Raw genomic sequence first — 22,919 nt, forward strand, 5'->3', positions numbered from 1 at the left:
GGGAAGCTAATCACCTAAGATGGCCAGCAGGTAGATGGCAGATTGACACTCAGAGTGAGCGTGCTGCTGGACCCATCTATATACCCATAGGGGCCCGTATCTTCTTTCTTATCTAGGATGCCAGATTGTACTGGTCCGTCTTTGTGACGCCAGTTCTTACAAGGGAGTTTCAAATAATTTACACTTGTAAGAGAGAGATAACTAAATCAGGAGTACTGGACATTCTTTGCTGGGCGGGAGATTCCTCCTCCTCCCCTCCCCCGGACGAGTGTGTGATCGTATCAATATGGGTTTCAGTCAAGGGCACTCCTCGGCAGCCTCTTGGTCAGCGATTAGCTTGACCACCCTCTTATCTCTGCTTACAGTTGTCCAGGGTCACTGTGAGCTAGCATATCCAGGCCTCCTGTCAAGGCTTCAAAGACTATGCTGGTTTTACTGCTCTGTGTGACCTGTATGCTTCCAGGCAAGCAAGATGGATGTTATGGGGGGTTCCTGTCTGGCTACACTCCTATCTGAGTCACCGCCCCCCTGCCACACTCTTGCCCCCATAGCCAGACCTCACTATATCTGGACTCTGTGGTCCAGGAACATCCATGGTCCTGCAAGACCATAGGTGTTGCCAGACCAAAAAGTCCCTGTTAAGGGAGGTACAACCTGTACAAGAAATATGGAGAATAGATAAGAAGAAATTGAAATGCTAGTTAATATACAACTATGACACAGCTGGCATCACAGAAACTTGGTGGGATAATACTCGTGACTGGAATACTGATATAGAAAGGTACAGCTTGCTCGGGAAGGACCAGAAAGAAAAAAGGGAAGTATTACCTTATATATACTTGGACTGAGGTTGAGATGGACATAGGAGATACACATATTTTGAAAGTCTTTGGAAAAATATAAAATGTACAAAAAACAAGGATAATGTCATTGTAGGGGGCTACAGATCACTTAACAGAAAAAGAGGAGGATGAAGCTATTTTTTTTAAATAACTAACAAAACTGTCCAATACACAAAACTTGGTGGTAATGGGGGACTTCAAGTACCAAGACATCAGATTATCTTGGAACGTACTGTAATAATTTATTTTTATTTCAGAAAGTAGAAAAGCTACTGGGCAAGAGGCTGGTTTAGGTTTGATTAAAACGGGGAGGAACTGGTTGAGAATTTGAACATGGAAGACAGGTTAGGGTAAAGGGATCACAAAATGGTAGAGTTCATGATTCTAAGTAATGATAGGTGGGAAAAGAGTGCAATAAAAATAATGAATTTCAATCAGGCAAACTTTAGCAAACTCAGGGAGTTTGTAGGTCAGAATCCTTGGGAAGCAAGTCTAAGAGGAAAACAAAAGACATTATTTCAAAAAGACATTATTAAGAGCACAAGATCAAACTACTCCTTATATACCAGACATATGTTGGGAAATGAACACAGCGGGGCACAGGCTATCCAATAAGTTTCTGGACTGCATTGGAGACAACTTTCTGTTTCAGAAGGTTGAAAAAGCTACCAGAGGAGAAGCTGTTCTGGATTTGGTTTTAACAAATAGGGAGGAACTAGTTGAGAACTTGAAAGTGGAAGACAGTATAGGGGACAGTGATCACGAAATTATAGAGTTCATGATCTTAAGGAAAGGTAGAAGGGAGACCAGCACAATTGAGGTAATGGATTTCAGGAAGGCAGATTTTGATAAGCTCAGAGAACTTGTAGGTAAGGTCCCATGGGAAGCAAGACTGAAGGGAAAAACAACTGAGGAGAGTTGGAAGTATTTCAAAGGGACGTTGTTAAGGGCCCAAAAGCAAACAATTCCGCTGTGTAGGAAAGATAGAAAATATGGCAAAAGACCAGCTTGGCTTAACAAGGAGATCTTGCATGATCTCAAAATAAAAAAGGAGCCCTATAAAAAATGGAAACTAGGACAAATAACAAAGGATGATTATAGGCAAGCAACACGGGAATACAGGGGCAAGATTAGAAAGGCAAAGGCACAAAATGAGATCAAACTAGCTACAGGCATAAAGGGAAACAAGAAGATCTTTTATAAATACATTAAAAGCAAGAGGAAGACCAAGGACAGGGTAGGCCCACTGCTTAGTGAGGAGGGAGAAGCAGTATCAGGAAACTTGGAAATGGCAGAGTAGTTCAATGACTTCTTTGTTTCGGTCTTCACCAAGAAGTCTGGAGGTGTGCCTAACGTAGTGAATACAAGCAGAGAGAGGGTAAGTTTAGAAGATAGGATACACAAAGAACAAGTTAAAAATCACTTAGGAAAGTTAGATGTCAGCAAGTCACCAGGTCCTCATGAAATGCATCCCAGGAGCTGATAGAGGAGGTATCTGAGCCTTTAGCTATGATCTTTGAAAAATCATGGCAGACAGGGGAGATTCCAGAAGACTGGAAAAGGGCAAATATTGTGCCCATCTATAAAAAGGGGAATAAGAACAACCCAGGAAACTACAGACCGGTCAGTTTAACGTCTGTCCCAGGGAAGATAATGGAGCAGGTAATTAAGGAAATCCTATGCAAACACTTGGAAAGTAATAAAGTGATAGGGAATAGCCAGCATGGGTTTGTGAAGAACAAGTCATGCCAAACTAATCTGATAGCTTTCTTTGATAAGATAACGAGCCTTGTGGATAAGGGAGAAGCGGTGGATGTCATATACCTAGACTTTAGTAAGGCATTTGATACGGTCTTGCATGATATTCTTATTGATAAACTAGGCAAATATAACTTAGATAGGGCCACAATAAGGTGGTGCATAATTGGCTGGATAACCATAGTCAGAGAGTTGTTGTTAACGGTTCTAAATCCTGCTGGAAAGGGATAACAAGTGGAGTTCCTCAAGGGTCTGTTTTGGGACCCGTACTGTTCAATATCTTCATCAATGATGTAGATATTGGGATAGAGAGTACGCTTATTAAGTTTGCAGATGATACCAAACTGGGTGGGGTTGCAACTTCTTTGGAGGATAGGGACATAATTCAAAATGACCTTAGCAAGTTAGAGAAATGGTCAGAGGTTTTGTTAATTGTTTAAAAAAGGCCTCATCCATCTCTTCCACCTGGCTAGGTGGCCTGTAGTGGACTCCTAGCATGACATCACCCTCATTTTTTACCTCTTTTAGCTTAACCCAGAGACTCTCTACACAACTATCTCCTACGTTCATCTCCACTTCAGTCCAAGTGTGTACATTTTTAATATACAAGGCAACCCCTCCTCCCTTTTTTCCCTGTCTGTCCTTCCTGAGCAAGCCATACCCTTCCATACCAACATTCCAATCGTGCGTCCCATCCCACCAGGTTTCTGTAATACCAATGATATCATAGTTGTATTTATTTGTTAGCAATTCCAGTTCTTCCTGCTTATTACCCATATTTCTCGCATTTGTATATAGGCATCTAAGATACTAATCAATGCAGAGTAGAGAAGAAGAATTACTTAGAGTGTCATGCTTACAACACACCTGTTAATACATCCCAGAATGATACTTGCTCATACTGTTGGTTGACTCATATTTAGTTTGTGATCCATTATGACACCTAGATTTCTTTGTGCAGTACTCCTTCCTAAGCAGTAATCTCCCATGCTGAATGTGTGCAATTGACTGCTGTTTCTTAAATGGAGTAATTTGCATTTGCCATTATTGAATTTCATCCAATTTACCTCAGACCAATTCTCCAGTTTGTCCAGATCATTTGAATGATAACCCTATCCTCCAAGCTTGGTATCAACCATAAACTATACAAGTGTACTCTCTATGCAATTGTCTAAATCATTGATGAAGATATTGAATGGAACCAGTCTCCAATCTGATGCCTGAGGAACCCCACCTCAAGCTTCACTGTGAATCATTGATAACTGTTCCGTGGGGCTACGTCTAGACTGCAAGCTTCTTTCGAAAAAGAGCATCTAGACTACAACCAGTACTTTCGAAAAAGCAAGTTGCTTTTTCAAAAGAGAGCACCCAGGCAGTCTGGATGCTCTCTCTGGAAAAAGCACAGTTTGCATTACATAGCACCTTTTTTTTTATGAGAACTTTCAAAAAAAGGCGTTCTTCCTCATAAAATGAGGTTTTCCGTGGTCGAAAAAACTGCCGCGTTCTTTCGATTTACTTTCGAAAGAACGCTGCAGCAGTCTAGACACAGGGGAAGTTTTTTCGAAAAAAGGCCACTTTAAAAAAAACCCTGTAGTCTAGACATACCATGGAAATGGTTATACAACCAGTTATATACCCATCTTATAATAGCCCCATCTCGGTTGTGTTTCCCTGGTTTATTAATTTCTTATACTGAAGAAATGTTCTTGAGCAAAGAGAGCAAACAATTGTCATAATCCTCAACTTCTTTCCCCATTTTCTCATTGGGTCACATGTCATAGAATCATAGAGCTGGAAGAGACCTCACGAGGTCATCAAGTCCAGCTCCCTGCCCAAGTCAGGACCAATCCCAACTAAGTCAATCCAACCGGGGCTTTGTCAAGCCGAGACATATGTCTTATAGGCATATTCAGCATTACTCATGCCATCATCTTTCCTGAGATCTCTGAATGTTGTCTTATGCAGTTTAGGATATTAAATTCAGTAAATATCAATGGTGTTTATGGCTCTTCTCTCAATGAAATGTTGATCCCGCTCCTAGATCCTTAGACTCCAACCTATCACCATAATCTGATTACCCTGAAGTATTCCTTCTGAGGTTGATACTGACACATGACTTGAAGCAAGGAGTGGCAAGTGATCCCTCTAAGACCTCCTCCAACCATGCTCTACCAATCGGAGTGGGGTTTAGCCCATAGGTACTCCCCTAGAACAGGTTTGAACAATTCAGACAAGTTCCAAAGATGTGATTTGCCCGCTCTGGAAATGTGTTATGTGAGCTTCTCTAAGAGCACCTCCCACCATCTTCTACGAATCAGGGAAGATTTCACCTTCTTAAACCCACACACAAGGGAAACATGTGCCAATCAGAATAGGTATAAGATCAGGGTCTAAATCAGAACCCTTCATCTCTGGAGATGGAGGGTTGGGAGACCACTATCACCCCCTCTGGAAACCCTGGTGATGAAGGAAAGAGGTCATCTCATTTCAAGAACATATTTCTCATTTGAGAAAATGCTGAGGGGAACCATGACATCCTTCATCACCTCTGTAAAACGAGGTGTAGAGGGGCTTCCGAAAGAGGATTTTTTCCAACATTTGGCCCTGTGTAGACAGCCAAATATCGGAAAATCCTCTTCCAGAAAAAAAATGGAAGAAGATATGCAAATGTGAGTGCAATTTGCATACCTTCTTCTTGAACCCCACCCCCCACCCCCACAGTGTAACCATATCCTCAGTCTCAAAATATAATGTGTCCCATATCCTTAGCCCTCCGATTACATTTTTTTTCCTGATGAATGCTGAAAGCCTTGTGTCCTCCCCTACAAACCCCATCCTTCGCCAAAGACAAAGAGCTTTTTCTGTCATTTTCTGATCATTATCATTGCTCCTGTCTCAGAGTTGGCTCCTCTCCTTCCCAACGCTGCCTTCATGATGTCTGACTTCGCCAGTCCTGAGATAGGGCCTAGGAATCCAAAGCAGGATGAGACACAGAATAGCAAGAGAGAAGCATGGGTGTGAAGGGTGAATTCACAGGCAAGGGAAGGCAGAGACAGGTGAGACTCATTCTTGATAGGATGAAGAAACAAAAAATTACCCTCCCCAATAAATGAGGTCAATGGGGAGAAAATGAATGCCAGGAAAGAATGAAGTTCTCTGTATTTAAATCTCAAAGGAAGAAACTCCACTGAAACCACCTTACTGTGTAATACCTCACTCCCAACACATTGCACTCTGTGCTCATACAAACAATACCAGTGTTTATCTGGCACACACTCCCATTATAGGACAGAGAGTCTAATCAAAATCAATTATCACTGAGCACTCAGTGCATGACACAATTTGTTTTTACAGGTTGGACCTCCCTTGTCTAGCACCCTTGGGATGTGACTGGTCCCAGATGAGGGATTTTGTGGAACCAGGAGAGGTCATTTCTGGCCTCCCTGCTATTGCTCTCCCTCCCCACATCTTGTCCCTCCACCAGGGCTTCCTGGCTCCCCCTACAGAACAGCTGAGCTGCTGCTGTCTGCCCCACAGCCCAGCTGAGCCAGCTCCTGGCTCACCCCACAGCTTAACTGAGCTGTGCACTGGCTCCCGGTATCCCTCTTCCCTCCACTGCCCAGCTGAGCTATGTGCCAGCATCTGGTTCCCCACCAATTCATCTGAGCCGTATGCTTGGCTTCTTGGTTCTTCCCCCACAGCCCACCTGGGCTGCACATCACCACCTGTCCCCTCCCCCCCACATTGCACCAGGCTCCCAGTCCCTCCCCTCCCCCACAACGCGCCAGGCTCCCAGTCCGTCCTCCCCCCCACATCGTGCCAGGCTCCCAGTCCCTCCTCCCCCACAGTATGCTGGGACTCTGTAAGCCTAGAACATCCATGGTCCTTCTGAACCACAGATATTGCCAGACCAGAGCGTTCCAGTTTATAGAGGTGCAACCTGTATTATTTATTTGTATTTCAGTAGCAGCTGGGAGTCCCAGTCAGTACCCTTCTGTGGAACTGCAGGACAAACACGGAACAAAAGGGCCATCCCTACCCCAACTCTAAGACAGGAGGCAAAGGGTGGACACAGGCAGACAAATGAAAGAGCACATGAAAAGAGACAGTTTTGGTCATTGTGATGGGCTAGTCTCAACACAACAGCAGTCTAACTGATGTCACTTTTTCTAGGCATCACTGATTGTAACCTATCCTTTAAATCAGTTTCTGTACCCAAGACAGGAAGACAGCTAGCATAACACCAATATTTAAAAAGGGTTCTAGAGGCGACCCTGGCAATTACAACCAGTAAGTCTAACATCAGTACTAGGAAAATTAGTTGAAACAATAGTAAAGAATAAAATTGTCAGACACATCGAAGAACATAATTTGTTGGGCAAAATCCAACATCATTTCTGTAAAGGGAAATCATGTCTTACTAATTTATTAGAGTTCTTTGAAGGAGTTAACAAACATGTGTACAAGAGGGATCTAGTAGATATAGCATACTTAGATTTCCAGAAAGCCTTTGACAAGGTCCCTCACCAAAAGCTCTTGTGTACATTAGGTTGTCGTGGGATAAGAGGGAAGATCCTTTTATAGATTGAGAACTGGTTAAAAGACAGGAAACAAATGGTAGGAATAAATGGTAAATTTTCAGAATGGAGAGGGGTGACTAGTGGTGTTCCCCAAGGATTGGTCCTAGGACCAATACTATTCAACTTATTCATAAACCATCTAGAGAAAGGGGTAAACAGTGAGGTGGCAAAGTTTGCGGACGATACTAAACTGTTCAAGATAGTCAAGACCAAAGCAGATCGTGAAGAACTTCAAAAAGATCTCAGGAAACTGAGTGATTGGGCAACAGAATAGCAAATGAAATTGAATGTGGAGAAGTATAAAGTAATGCACATTGGGAAAAATAACCCCAACTATACATCCAATATGATGGGAGCTAATTTAGCTACAATTAATCAGGAAAGAGATCTTGGAGTTATTGTGGATAGTTCTCTTGAAAACGTCCATGCAGTGTGCAGCAGCAATCAAAAAAAGCCAATAGGATGCTAAGAATTATTTTAAAAGGGATAGAAAATAAGACGAAGAATATCTTACTGCCCCTATATAAAACTATAGTACGCCCACATCTTGAATATTGCATACAGATGTGGTCTCCTCACCTCAAAAAAGATATTTTGGCAAGGTTCAGAAAAGAGCGATTAAAATGATTAGGCGTTAGGAACAGGTTCCATATGAGGAGAGGCTAAAGAGACTGGGACTTTTCAGTTTAGAAAAGAGGAGACTGAGGGGGGATATGATAGAGGTATATAAAATCATGACTGGTGTGGAGAGGGTGAATAAAGAAAAGTTATTTACTTGTTCCCATAATATAAGAACTAGAGGACACCAAATGAAATTAATGTGTAGCAGGTTTAAAACTAATTAAAGAAAGTTATTCTTTTCACAGCGCACAGTCAACCTATGGAACTCCTTGCCAGAGGAGGCTAGGACTATAACAGAGTTTAAAAAAGAGCTAGATAAATTCATGAAAGTTAGGTCCATAAAAGGCTATTAGCCAGGGGGTAAGGAATGGTGCCCCTGGCCTCTGTTTATTAAAGGCTGGAGAAGGATGGCAGGAGACAAATTACTTGATCATTGTCTTCTGTCCACCCCTTCTGGGGCATCTGGCACTGGCCACTGTCAGCAGACAGGATACTGGGCTAGAAGGACCTTTGGTCTGATCCAGTATGGCCATTCTTATGTGCTTATGTTCTTATAAGCGTCCAAGATACTTCCAGATGGTTCCTCCCAAAGACAGCATGAGAGACAGCTACAAAATTACTGGTTTGAAAATTGAATGAGTGGGCGATACAGACTGAGATCCTTACCTAAATGGAGATGGCAGGATGTGTGTGACAGAGGCATTCCACAGGCTTCATGCAAATATGCTTGTGATATAAATATGGCATAACTGAGATATACATCATGTAAGATGGCTCATGTAAAGTATCATTTGAACGATAATGATTTACTGAATATTATTATGCCATACGTATTCATATAATCATTTTGGTGATGACGTGAGACATATTTAGCTGTGTATCTGTATTTCATATTTGCTGCTTTGGTTCACTCCAATAGAGGACACTCCAATGGCTGACACCGAGGCTAGTGAGAGGGCCACATGAGTGGCCCTTCTTCATTCCAGTGGGTCACAAGATTATTGTAACCAATATGGTCACCCAGGATAGGATGCTTTTGCTAACTGAATTTGCAACATGTGTCGACTGAACCACAGCAGTGCTTTGATTGGCTGCAGAGGGAGCACATGGCTCTCTCAGTCAGTGTTGTGTGCAATCAGCACGTACCTCACAGCAGGTGCACTTGCTTTATGGGTGTCACTTTCGTAATACTGGCAGGAAAAAAACATCATGAAAGGAAACTAGCACAATCTGGAAACCTTGCGATGGGCAACGATGAACAAAATGTCTGGGGAGCTATACACAGAACCCCGATGGCCTATATGCGGCCCATGGGCTGCAAGTTGCCCACCACTGTTTCAGGGACTACAAAGGAAAAACAACACAGGTAGAACAATTGGATGGGAATTGGCTAATTCCATTCTGCTACTGACTCATGGACAATGGAGTCAGGTGACTTGGTCACCTGACACTAAGCTGCTTCTTGGACTGCTGTTCCACAGGGGAGGGAAATTCTAGATAAGGCAGGGAAGGAAAACAGTCATTGTCTTCAGCTTGGCTTTTATTCTGCCTCCTCACCCCAAAGAGATACTGTTGGTCCTAGGCCAAGAGACACCCAATGTTCCCCGTAATTTTTCCATGTGCAGTGTAAATTTTGTTATGTACCCTTAGGCACTAGTAGAAACACTTGCTGGTGGCTGTGAATGCTGTGAGCACTCTACTTATCAGCTGTGCTCATTTGAATCTCTCCTGGGCAGCTGCCTAAGTGCTCATCTTACAGGGAACACTACACCATGCCTAGGAAGTAGTATGTAGGGTGAACATTTATTATTTACAATCAGTTCTTAGATTGTATGCTTTGTATAATTTGCTTACTAATTTGCTTTGTTCTATTTGCTATCTCTTTAACAATTTAAATTACATCTTTTCATACTTATTGATAATTAATACACTTATTTAGAATATTTATAATATAACCCAGATTATGTAATTTCCAACTGCGAATAGGGGCAAGAGGGAATGTATACTTTCCTTCACATCAAGGAAGGAAGCCAATGTCCTAAAAATTTGGGTTTGAAACGCAAAGTTGGGGCAAACACTTGAGTGATAGAATAAATCCTTTAAGATTAGTCTTCCCAGAGCTGTTCTCAGTGTTTGTATCTGAAGCTGTGTGTGGCCTTGTCTGTGGGTTTTACAAGGGGATACTGGAAAGCCTGACTCAGCAAGACCAGGTAACAGGGGGCCCAGGCTGGCAGAGAAAGGAAGGAAGGGAACGGCCATGACTTCCCAGGGGTTCTGACCCATCGCTGTGAGGATTAGGCTATGAAGGGTCTTGAAAGTGAAGGCAAGCAACTTGTGTTTCCTGCAGGGAGGAAGGGAATCCAGTGGAGGTGTACAGAGGAAGAGCAGGAGTTAAGTTGATGCTAGCAACATTATAGTTATGATTCTATCATAAACATTAATTATTTGTTTCTCATAGGTTGACGTCATTAGGAAAGAACTGATCTTGATACAGTATTTAGATACCAAGGATAACAAGTTATTTGATTGCAACATAGTACAGAACTGACTTCACAGGACACAGTAGTACAGGGGAAATGGATTCAGCTAAGCAAATGCTATAGAACTAAGAATTCCACTCTGTCTGATGCCACAGGAAGAAATATTAAAATTCAAAACGATGCGGGAAAACCTAGAAATTCTTTCATTTGGTAATAAAAGACCAACAGAGACTATGATTCCTCTCCAAAAACAAAAAGACACCCATTCAAAACCTGAAACTGGATGTTATCAATATGAATGTTATCAATACGGAATAATGTCAGGAGGCAGGTGTTATTCCAGATTTACAGCTATGTATCTGAGAACACATTCTGTCCCTAAAACTACAATGCACAATGAATTCACTCCCGTTTCATGACGATGTCACTGAGCTAAACTGGAGAGGGTTCAAAGAATGGACATGTGCATGACTGAAGGATTTGAAAACATTCATGGGTGGAAGATCTAAGGACAATCTGTTTAGCTTATCAAAGAAAGGGCTAAAGAGTGATTTGATCAAGGTCTTTCAGTGCCTACATGGGGAACAGAAATTTTGTGCCAAAGTATTCTTTCATTTAGCCGACAAATATATAACATGCACTGACTGGCACAGGAAACTGGACAAATTACAACAGTCCTGCTAATACATCCCAGAAGGATGAATGGTTTTTTTTTGTCACAATGTTACACTGTTGACTCGTATTTAGCTTAAGCTCACTATGATCAACATATTCCTTTCCACAGTACTCCTTCATTTTTCCCATTTCTGTGCTATTTTTCTCATTTTCTTGTGTTGCTTATGTTTCATTTCTAGCTTCTGGTGTTTCGTGAATTTTTCTATAATAATACATAACAGAGAACACATTGTGTCTTCAGCCCATCATCAGTAATTTTACGTCCAAACAATAAGTATGTCACAGTACTTATATATATTTTACATTTTAATTCATGTGTTTGAATAGTTTCACTTGAACTTGAGTCACTCTCGTTATTTTTACGTGTTAACCAGGAATCCATAATTAATTTTGAGTACATTGACAACGGGGAGCGCAATTCACTTACTGCTAAATTATTGTCAAGAAAATTGATTTGTAAAGAGCTGTTTTTTATATATATACACACACACACACACACACACACAACTAGATATAACCTTCGATACAAACTGACCAAAACAAAACAAAGAGGCAGTTGGTAATGTACAAAGATTACTCCAGTATTGCCAATTGCTGAAAAAGAAATCCCACAATATTTTTGAGGGATATTTGGAATTGTTCGCGGTATTTCAAAATTTTTATTTATTTATTCCACGATTTTTCGCGGATCCCCTGATGTTGGTCTGCGGAACCCCAGGGTTCCATGGAACCCTGTTTGGGAAACACTGGTCTAGACGGTGCTTGGTCCTGCTGAAAGGGCAGAGGACTGGATTTGATGACTCTCGAGGTTCCTTTCAGTCCTAGGACTCTATGATTCTATATTTCAAATGCATATTCCCTTTTTTAACAAGAATTTTGCATCTGAATCCCACATGAGGCTATGGAAGGTTCAGAATTTTAAAATTAAATGGCATTGTCATTGGGAAATGACAGCTTATCATGGGAAATGGGTAGTTTTGACAAATCTTTTGCCAGGAAGGTTTCCGGTATATGGATAGTTAGGTGATCAGGGCACTCACAATATGGGTTGTAGGAAACCCAGATTAAGTCACTGCTTTTCCTGATTTGAACCAAGGATTCTAATGTCTAAACCACCAGTCTATGTTGTGAGTCTCTTTCAGAGCCACTGAATGTGTAATTATACAAGAGGAAAAGTTCCTACTGATATTTTCAAGAGCTACCGATCCTAAAACAGCCCACTGGGTTAAGTAAAACATCTGGAACAAGGAATGTCAAATTCAAGTCAATGCTGTGCATGTCTCGGGATAATGACTTGAACCCAGATCTATCACATCCTCATAGCATGTTCTCACAAAGGTTTTGGCTACACTGCACACTTATTTCAAAATAACTCATGTTTGAAATAACAGAGTACGCATCTCCACAGATTTTGAAATAACAGGCATCTTACCCTGACTTCTGTAACTCTCATTTCAGGAGGAGTAAGGGAAGTCGAAGGAAGAGTGTTCTTCCTTCAACTTCCTGCAGTATAGACAGTGCTGAAAGCTGAGTTAAGGTACTTTGACTTCAGCTATGCAATTAACATAGCTGCAATTGTGTATCTTAATTCAACTTTAGCCCATAGTGTAGACATAACCTAACTGAGCTCTGAGGTATTCAGGAGTGAGTCACTCTCCCTCTGTTTTAATTACAAGTTTTCCGTGTTCTCAGTTTTAACCAATGAGGAATGGGATATTCTTCAAATCTCATAAATATTCACAGGAGAGGAAAATTCTTGTCCATCATACTTTATATTAGGATATACTCTCATTTATACCAAGGCCTTTTTACTCCACTCTGAACTTTATACTTCTGCACTGATGTGGAAAGGGGCCCTGGTGTAAAGAGGAATCTGTTCATTGTATTTCTAATACTGAGACAATGACTTATGATCTCTCTCTCTCTCTCTCTCAGTTATACCATCTCAATTATGCCCACTTACTCCCATGACTAGCTAAATTCATTATTATTGGTGTAGAGGAATAACAGATCCACTACACCTTAGGGACAGAGTGTTGACACATTTTGTTAATAGCCTTTGCATTGTAAGTTACTTGTAACTGTTCATTATAATTTCATTATGTATAAGAAACTCAGGTCAAATTAACTTGTAAAGCAAAGATTTCTTGGCACTCTGTGCAATAGGATGAAGTAAAAATCAAATACAACATCTTTTTGAAAGAAAGTAATGGAAACCCAATGTTCTATCCAGTTCCAATTAGGGTTTTATAATAGCCTCTGTAGCAGTGACTCACCTTGCCACCTCAGTAAACAGGTGAGCTATATATATTATGGTACAGCAAAGAAATCCGTCCACTTCCACAAATTCCTGAAGGGTGCAGAAGACTTCTCCTACCTGCCCAGAAAAGCAAGGTAACATTTGCATTCCTTTATTTAAAATGTGGTGTCCATAATCTCAGGTCTTAAAATAGAATCTGCTACAAAGAAGGCCATTCAAAACATTGGGGAGCTAAGAGAAATACCTTGCTTTTTTCAATTAAATCATACAGTTTAAAAAAATATTCAGAGCATCAGCAAAAGTAAGAAGAGAAAATATGGAAAGAATCAAGAAACAATAAAAAGTGGCTTTGTCAGAGGTGGATAGATAGATAGATAGATAGATAGATAGATAGATAGATAGATAGATAGATAGATAGATAGATTCCAGTACGTCTTTGTGTGCATTATTCGCTTAGATGACATTTTCTAAGGGTGTGTCTACACAGCAAAGTTATTGAGGAATAAATATGCAAGCATCTACACAGCAATTCCGTTATTTCAAAATAATTTTGAAATTATTCCAACTTCTGTAAACCTCTGCTACGAGGCATAACGGCTATTCCAAAATAGCTATTTCAAAATAAGTCGTGTGCAGATGCTCCACTGCTGCGATTTTGAAATAGCTCCTTACCAGGGCCGTTCTAAGTTATTCCTCTTGGGGCTCTAAATCGAGATAGTATGTCTACATTAGGAAAGCCTGCCTCAGACTAATTTTGAGGCTTCCCAGCAGTGTAGACGTGCTATTTCGAAATAAGCTATTTCAGAATAATTATTCCGGAATAGCTTATTCCTAAATAACTGTGCAGTGTAGATGTAGACTAACAGAGAACAGAGATTATGTCTCTTTACATATCCATAAACTGACTTGCACACATATAAACTATCTAAAGAACAATAATAAGGAATAATTATAAAGCAATTTCAAGAGATAGTAAACAATGAATGAGAGATTGCACTTTTGCAGAGAGGAACATAGTATGGTTTGTATGAATAATTCAGGCAAGACTGAGTCTTTTCAGGATTCAGCCATTGGGAGGGGAACAGAATTGCACCCAAAAGGTATTCTGCCTGAACACCTGAAATAATAAAAGCTGGAGGTCCTGCAGAGGTGCCAATGGGCCATTCCAATGAAGTTAATGGAATTTTTCACACGTACAATTTACACAGCTGACTATAGGATTAGAGTCAAAAGTTTAACTCTTAGATCAATTAGGTCTACATTTTCTGAAGTAAAAGTATTTGTTTGAACATTTCAGGATGTCACTTTTCTAAAGCATCTAAGAGACTTATCAGTATGAGTCCTATTGATTTTCAATATGATCTGCAGTTCTTTTTGTAAGTTTGCAGGGAGCATGCACAAAACTCATATTTAGTTTTTCTTACTAAAATTTAGAGCAACATTTTTTGCCATTTCCTTGGGGGAGATTCCTCAGTCCTAGCTGCAAATTTAACCATATTCACAATTTCAATTACGTGGTTAATTTCACCTCAGAACATGACATATCATATATTTCATAAGTTTTGGAAGCCAGTCACTAGTTTGTGAAAAAGGATTTTTTTTTACATAGATAACACAGTTTGCTCTTAGGGTATGTCTACACTACAAAGTTTTTTCAGATAATCATCAATTTTTCTGAAAAAACTTCATTTGTGTCCACACTGCAATTGTATTCCTTCAAAAAAAAATCATAGAATCATAAAATACTAGGACTGGAAGGAACCTCGAGAGGTCATCGAGTCCAGTCCCCTGCCCTCATGGCAGGACTAAATACTGTCTAGACCATTCCTGATAGACATTTATCTAACCTACTCTTAAATATCTCCACAGATGGAGATTCCACAACCTCCCTGGGCAATTTATTCCAGCGTTTGACTACCCTGACAGTTAGGAACCTTTTCCTAATATCCAACCTAAACCTCCCTTGCTGCAGTTTAAGCTCATTGCTTCTTGTTCTATCCTCAGAGGCCAAGATTAACAAGTTTTCTCCCTCCTCCTTATGACACCCTTTTAGATACCTGAAAACTGCTATTATGTCCCCCCTCAATCTTCTCTTTTCTAAACTAAACAAAACCAATTCGTTCAGCCTTCCTTCACAGGTCATGTTCTCTAGATCTTTAATCATTCTTGTTGCTCTTCTCTGGACCCTCTCCAATTTCTCCACATCTTTCTTGAAATGAGGTGCCCAGAACTGGACACAATACTCCAACTGAGGCCTAACCAGCGCAGAATAGAGCGGAAGAATGACTTCTCATGTCTTGCTTACAACACACCTGTTAATGCACCCCAGAATCATGTTTGCTTTTTTTGCCACAACATCACATTGCTGACTCATATTCAGCTTGTGGTCTACTATAACCTCTAGATCCCTTTCTGCCATACTCCTTCCTAGACAGTTGCTTCCCATTCTGTATGGGTTGTCTAGACTACAGGGCTTTGTCGACAAAAGTGGACTTTTGTCGACAAAACTATACCTGCATCCACACTGCCTTTGAGTTATGTCAACATAACGTCGACAAAACTCAGCCGTTTTGTCGACGTATGTAAACCTCATTCTACGAGGAATAACGCCTTTTGTCCACAGAGTTCTGTCGATAGAAGGCATTATTGCATCTACACTGTCCTTTGCATCCACACTGTTATGTCGACAAAGCGGCTTGCTTTGTCAACAGAACTGGATGTAGTCTAGATGCTCTTTGTCGACAGGTCGACAAAACTTCTGTCGACAAAACCCTGTAGTCTAGACGTACCCTATATGTGAAACTGATGGTTCCTTCCTAAGTGGAGCACTTTGCATTTGTCTTTATTAAACTTCATTCTGTTTACCTCAGACCATTTCTCCAATTTGTCCAGATCATTTTGAATTATGACCCTATCCTCCAGAAGCGACGAGGAGTCCTGTGGCACCTTATAGACTAACTGAAGTGTAGGAGCATAAGCTTTCGTGGGCAAAGACCCACTTCGTCAGATGCATGTCATGCATCTGACGAAGTGGGTCTTTGCCCACGAAAGCTTATGCTCCTACACTTCAGTTAGTCTATAAGGTGCCACAGGACTCCTCGTCGCTTTTGCAGATTCAGACTAACACGGCTACCCCTCTGATACCTATCCTCCAGATTAGTCTCAACCTCTCCCAGCTTGGTATCATCTGCAAACATAATAAGTGTACTTTCTATGCCAATATCTAAATCGTTGATGAAGATATTGAATAGAGCCGGTCCCGAAACATTCTTTTCTGAGGGGGACGGAGGCGCCCTTCTGTTGCCCTGACATTTCATCTCGGGAGCTATGCTGTCTGCCAGGGTTCCCATATCTGAGATGTTACAGAGGCATTGTCAAGGATTATCTAGCCCTCTGACTACTACCCCATGCTACTCATCCATGTGGGTCACAAATAATACCACAAGGTGTGACACTGAGATGATCAAGAGTGACTACAGGGCTCTGGGAGTATGAGTGAAGGAGTTTGGAGTACAGGTGGTAGAGGCATATAAATTAGACATACCGACATAGTCAATGAAGTGAGGGATTTAAATATCCCCCGCTTCATTAGAATAAAAATGGCTGCCACGTTGTGCCGGCTCAGCTGTTTGCTGGCACGAACCGGCAGTCAAGATGGGGATTGGTCGGCAAGGAAAGCCTGTGCCGACTGATCCTGTAAACTTCCTTGCACGAGGTATAAAGAATCGGTCAGCAAAGGCTTTCCTTGCCAACTGAGCCCCATCTTGACTGCTGGTTCGTGCTGACAAACAGCTGAGCCACCACAATGCGGCAGCCATTTTTATTCTAATGAAGCGGGGAATATTTAAATCCCCGCTTCACTGACTATGTTGGTATGTCTAATTTACATGCCTCTGGCAACAGAGGCATGTTGTCTAGACATACCCCTACTACAATATATGGCAGCACACTTCTGCTTCAATGTGTTTAGATACAGATAAGCTGGCGACTAGAAGGAGAACTAAGCAGGTTGTTTTTCTCTTTTCAGAGATGATTCTGCTCGCTGCATTCCTGGGTCTGGCAGCTATGCTGCAGCGAACCGTCGGAGAGGAAGCACAAGAGGTGAGTGGGGAACACATTTCTAAACACATTAAAACTGAGAATGTGTCTTGTCCTCAATCAGGACAAAAAATTAAAAAATCGAATATTTTTGCAAACTGGTGAAGAAAAAAGCTATTGGTTCACCTTATTCAAAACATTCCACTTCACTCATTTCAAAGCATTTCATACTGATTTAGACTATTTGGGGGGTGATGGTGACATTTTAAACCCCACTAAATCCCTAAAGCAACAGAAGCATTTGAGGCAATTCAAGTCCTTAAAGTAGCACAAGTGTTCAACGCAAACTAAAGGCCAGATCCTGCAAATACACCCATGATTAACTTTACTCACGTAAAAAACAACAAATAATCTAGCAACACCTTAAACGTGTAGATGGTATCGTGAGCTCTCGTGGGTACAGCCCACTTTGCTGCTAGGCTATTCTTTGTTTTTTTAGTTTTTCCTGTTACAGGCTAGCTCGGTATCCCTCTGAAGCTTTACTCACATAAGCAGTCCTCTCTATGGCAACAAGATTACTCATGTCATTAAAGTCAGACACATGAATAAGCAATTTTAGGATTAGGGCCTCAAACCCTTTGGCTAAGAAAGGCTGAATGAAAAAGTGAAATAATATTAACAGATCTTAGAAGTTCATAATTGGGAAAACTGAGAGTTGCAATGAAATTTATTTTCAAATCTTACATATATCATTCACTATAAAGAAGAAATGTTATACCGCAATAAAGAACTGAAATGTTTCATTCTATTTTCCCACATGTGAAAGGAGTAAGAATTTGAAAGTGATAAAAGCTTCAGGCAATATTTTAAAAAAATGTTTAATAGTCACATACCTCCATTAAATTGTGATAGAGATGCAGCCGTGTTAGTCTGGTCTAGCTGAAACAAAAGACAGAACTATGTAGCACTTTAAAGACTAATAAGATGGTTTATTAGGTGATGAGCTTTCGTGGGCCAGACCCACTTCCTCAGATCAATTTGTGGAAGAAAATTGACACAACCATATGTACTAGTGATGCGATCAAAAAAATGAATGCATGTGAAATTGACAAATCAAATTTTAGAACAGAGTGGGGGTGAGGGGAGAAGGTTAGGAGTAGCTTTGCTATATCTCCATGTAGTACTTAACACTGTGGGATCTTCATACATGACTGGGGTTTCTAGAAGCAGCTAAAATGTAAATGCATAAATAATAAAATATACATAGTTGTTCCTTTCTTTACCAGCATTGAATTTGGCTAAATACACAGTATTTAAAAGAATCCAGCAGTCTAGGCAAAATCCTAAGCTTAGATAATAATATTACTTTCTCAATTCTAAATTGAGCTCACCAGGACAACACAAGAAGATGGGTGCAACATAACATAGAATAAAGACATTAGAATCTGACCCATAATTCAGTAACTAATGATTGATTCATTCTGATTAAATTAATTTTAAAATATTTCATAAGCTAATGTTGCTTGCAAAGGCTTGTTAACTGGAATGCATTCCTAGGGTCACATATAAGAACATAAGAAGTACATAAAATACTTTAGGCTCACACACCCATATTCACTGGGGAAAAAACTATTGCATTTTTTTCATTTAGACACCTGATTTTGCTGCCCTGTCTACTGACAATGAAGATCAACAAAGGGAAATTGTTGACAAGCACAATGCCCTAAGGAGAGAAGTGAAGCCAACTGCTGGCAACATGCTGAAGATGGTAAGATGCATTATGCGAAAGCAATGAGATCAGAGCATGTGTCCTGGCAGAAAACATGCCATGTGAATCCTTTTCCCAGTAAGATGTTAGAGGCTATAGGAGTTATCAAGGGAAAGGAGCAGGTTGGGGATGATAAGTCTAACTATTCATGAACAATAATGTCTCCTTTGGAAGTGAACAGAAGAGCCACTAGCTCTGGTCTGCCAGGTTACCCTGTGATGTATTCTCCACCTAGCTAATCACCTAGCCTCTTCCTGAGGTGTGCAGCTCCTGAGCTAACCTCCCTTTGCTATCCAAAAGAAAGACAAGGAATTGTTGAAAAGATTTTAAACATGGAAAATGCATTTTCCAAGTATATGTTCTCTTTTACATTCTGCACTATGAAGTATGAAGCGATACACATCTAAACATCTGGTATTTCACATTTCATCCAGGAATGGAGCACCAAAGCTGCAGAGAATGCCAAGATTTGGGCAAATGAGTGTACTTTATCCCACAGTCCCCCAAACAGGAGGAAAACCAGTAAGTAAACTGTCAGTTTTAAATGAATAATTCATAATTCAACCCATTACAAGAACAATTTTTCAGGAAATATTACCCTATTCATATTAAATAGGTATTACTATTTTGCTGAAAATATTATAACATTGGACTGTATGGATTCATCTATCCTGCAATAAGACTGGACGATGTTTAGTGTTTAGTATTTCTGAATATAGGCACATTTTTTCAACAATAAACAAATAATGTAAAATTTCCAAGAAAGCTCATCATTTGGGGGAAAAGGTGGAAATATATGCAATTGTTTTCAAATTTATCTCCTTCCAATTCCCCTCCTCCTGCACTTTATCCCCAAATAGCTCTTTTACAGTAGTATCATAGAATCATAGAACACTAGAACTGAGCTCCTAGTTAAGCCAAGGTGGTCTTTTCCATACTTTCTATAGTTCCTACACAGTGGAATATCTTGCTTTTTTGGCTCTTAATAATGTACCTTTGAAAAACTGCCAACTCTCTTCAGTTGTTTTTCCTCTTAGTCTTGCTTTCCATGGGACCTTACCTACCAGCTCTCTGGGTTTACCAAAATCTGCTCTCCTGAAATCCATTGTCTCTATTTTGCTTTTCTCCCTTCTACCCTTCCTTAGAATTATTGAACTCTATGATTTCATGATCACTTTCACCAAAGCTGACTTTCACTTCCAGATTCTCAACCAGTTCCTCCCTATTTGTTAAAATCAAAACTACAACAGCTTCCCCCCAGTAGCTTTTTCAACCTTCTGAAATAAAAGTTCTTTAAAAGACTAGATAAAAAACAAAATCTTCTAGACACACAAGGGTTTGAATGCAGATCCAAATTTAGGCTTTGATTCTGATTTATGTTGCACCATTTTATACAGCTGTAATTTCACTGACTTCCATTGAGTTAAACCCGAGTCCCCATTTAAGAAACTTTGCAAGAATACCAATTGTCCCAATTCCAATTAAGAGCAAGGTGGATTAACAGTAGCTCCATGAAATGCTATTCTGGTTGCATTGGACTAGGAATCAGGGTTCAATGTCCAGGAATATATTTTTGTGCTCACAGCAATGTTTGTCTAGCGCAAGGACAGCTCAGTGTGTTCGAGATCTCTTGGCATTTTTGGTGGATCTGGAATCTGTTGCCTTATTGATGCCATGGAGGTTCAGGTGTACATTTGAATCTATTTATATTCCTGAGAATCAAAGTTAGCCTTTGACACACAGGGAATTACCCAACACTATTCACCCATGATCTGGAGAGTGACGAAGGGCAGGAAGGAGAGTGTGGGTATTCTGGAAATGAAACAGATTCTTCCCACCTGGCTGCCCTTGAATCTTCTGCTCATTCTCCACCTCTTTCCCAACCCCAGGCTGAAGTTCTTGCATCTTCTTAAGCCCCTTTCCTCAGGTTTTGTGAATGGTTTCCTTTCCAATTTCAGCTCTGAGCTGTGGAGAAAATCTCTTGATGTCCGTTGCACCTCATCCATGGTCGATTGTCATTCAAAGTTGGTACAATGAGGTGGAAAATTTCAAGCATGGCATTGGGTTAACCAAACCAGGAGAAGACACTGGCCATTTTACTCAGGTATGGACCAAAGCTCCATTAGTTACAATCATGTTTTCATGGATACATATTTAGGTAAATGATGACTGAGGGTAGTAGAATTAAGAGCTTCAATATATTTTTAGAGAATAAACACTACGAAGGATAATAATCATTCCAACAGAGCAAAAGTAATGGAACAAAAAAATGGAAAATTAAAATATGAATACGAGAGACTAAATATTATGACCAACTTATTATATCAAATGAATTTGTGGAAACCCCTTCTCTTAGTTAATTTAAAACTTAGCTAGACTGAGCTCTGAAAATTTAGGTAATAATATCACTCTGGCAGAGGGATAGACTTGATAATCTACTTGATTTTTTTCTTGCGGAAATACTGTTCTTGCTGTACCAATGGCAAAATAGGCACCAAGTTGTTATTTTCCCTTAGCATTCCTTCAGACACATACACATTCACAATTTACAAATCAATTCCAACTAAATTACTACAGGCTAGGAAGGAAGAATGTCTGAGAGAATTTAATTGTGTTTTTAAAATATTTTGGAAACAATAGGTTGTTCCTGGAATAAAGGCAAAAAAGAACCTTGATAAATAAATCAGTTGGTTCACAAACCATCTGTAGAATTTTATTCTTTTACACATACCTTGCAGGAGCAGTTTCTTACAATCCTGCCAATAGGAAACTGCTACAAGTTGAAAATTCCTAGGAGCATTTCTATATAAAGAACTGTATGTAGCTGCTCGCAGTAGGATTGTGCAATTTCTGGTAGCAATATATTATAGGAGCAGTTCCTTAGGATCATACCAATCAGAAACTGCTACCAGTAGCACAGTCTTACAATTTTAGCTAGTGAATCCTGCTTCTTACTGAATAATCTGTGGTTGAACCAGAGTTTGTGTATGTATGTATGTATATGATTTCATTTAAATATTCCAGATGACTGAGAATCTACCATGTTGCTTTGGTTTCATTCCTATTATATCCTATAAATTGTGAATAAGACCATACAAACAGTACATAGGGTTTCTTCTTCTTTTTTGTTTTGTTTTTTGTTTTTCTTCTACAAGATGTGACGTATATTCTGCCAGATGGTGTAATAACACAAAGGTGCATCTACACTGCACCTGTAGGTTGAAATAAGATATGCAATTTGAGCAATTCAAATTGTGTGTCTTATTTCAATCTATTTTTGACATTGCTTATTTCAAAATTTGGCTCTGTATTTTGAAATAAAGTGCTATTCCAATAAGTCTCCTAATCCTGTAACGAGGGTTACAGGGACACCAGGATAGCACACCATTTATTTCAAAATCTTTTTTGAAATAACGGGCACATTTAAAGACATGGAATAGCTTTTTCTGGATACTTCTGGTATCCTGAAATAGTGCCTCTGTCTAGATGTAGCTACATTGTGCGCAAATCTAGCTTCAAAGAAAATCTCTTCAAATACTTATTTTCGATTAAAAATATTGAGCCCTTCACATTTACTCATGTATTTCCTCTTCTGTCTCCAGGTTGTATGGTACAGTTCTTACGAGGTTGGATGTGCAGTTGCTTATTGTCCTGAAAAATATTTCAAGTACTATTACGTTTGCCAGTACTGCCCTCAGTACGTATTAGCTATAGATTTAATTGATTATTAGAATTCTCTGTGTTTTAATTCATCAAAATGTTGCAGCTACATCATACCATATACAATTTTATGTGTGTTTATGATCAGAGGGGAAATTCAATAATAATAGTACTTAGAAGCACACGTGGAAATTACAATCTAAAATTAAAATAAAACTACCCACAAAACCAATTGCC

The 22,919-nt window shown here is 40.0% G+C and overlaps 1 protein-coding gene across 7 annotated transcripts in view; it reads left to right on the forward strand.

Annotated features, from left to right (window-relative positions):
- The window catches only part of LOC102443713 (cysteine-rich venom protein-like), a 90,003-nt gene that overhangs the window by 61,025 nt on the left and 6,059 nt on the right, over positions 1-22,919 (forward strand). For all 7 annotated transcript variants that reach the window (XM_075923359.1, XM_075923357.1, XM_075923358.1 and 4 more), the window contains 5 exons: positions 17,244-17,317; positions 18,906-19,022; positions 19,457-19,544; positions 20,981-21,126; positions 22,625-22,719. In XM_075923359.1, coding sequence (XP_075779474.1) covers positions 17,244-17,317; positions 18,906-19,022; positions 19,457-19,544; positions 20,981-21,126; positions 22,625-22,719 — 520 coding nt within the window. The remainder of the gene's footprint in view (positions 1-17,243; positions 17,318-18,905; positions 19,023-19,456; positions 19,545-20,980; positions 21,127-22,624; positions 22,720-22,919) is intronic.

Source organism: Pelodiscus sinensis, chromosome 3 (genome assembly GCF_049634645.1).
Source record: "Pelodiscus sinensis isolate JC-2024 chromosome 3, ASM4963464v1, whole genome shotgun sequence".
NCBI lineage: Eukaryota > Metazoa > Chordata > Testudines > Trionychidae > Pelodiscus > Pelodiscus sinensis.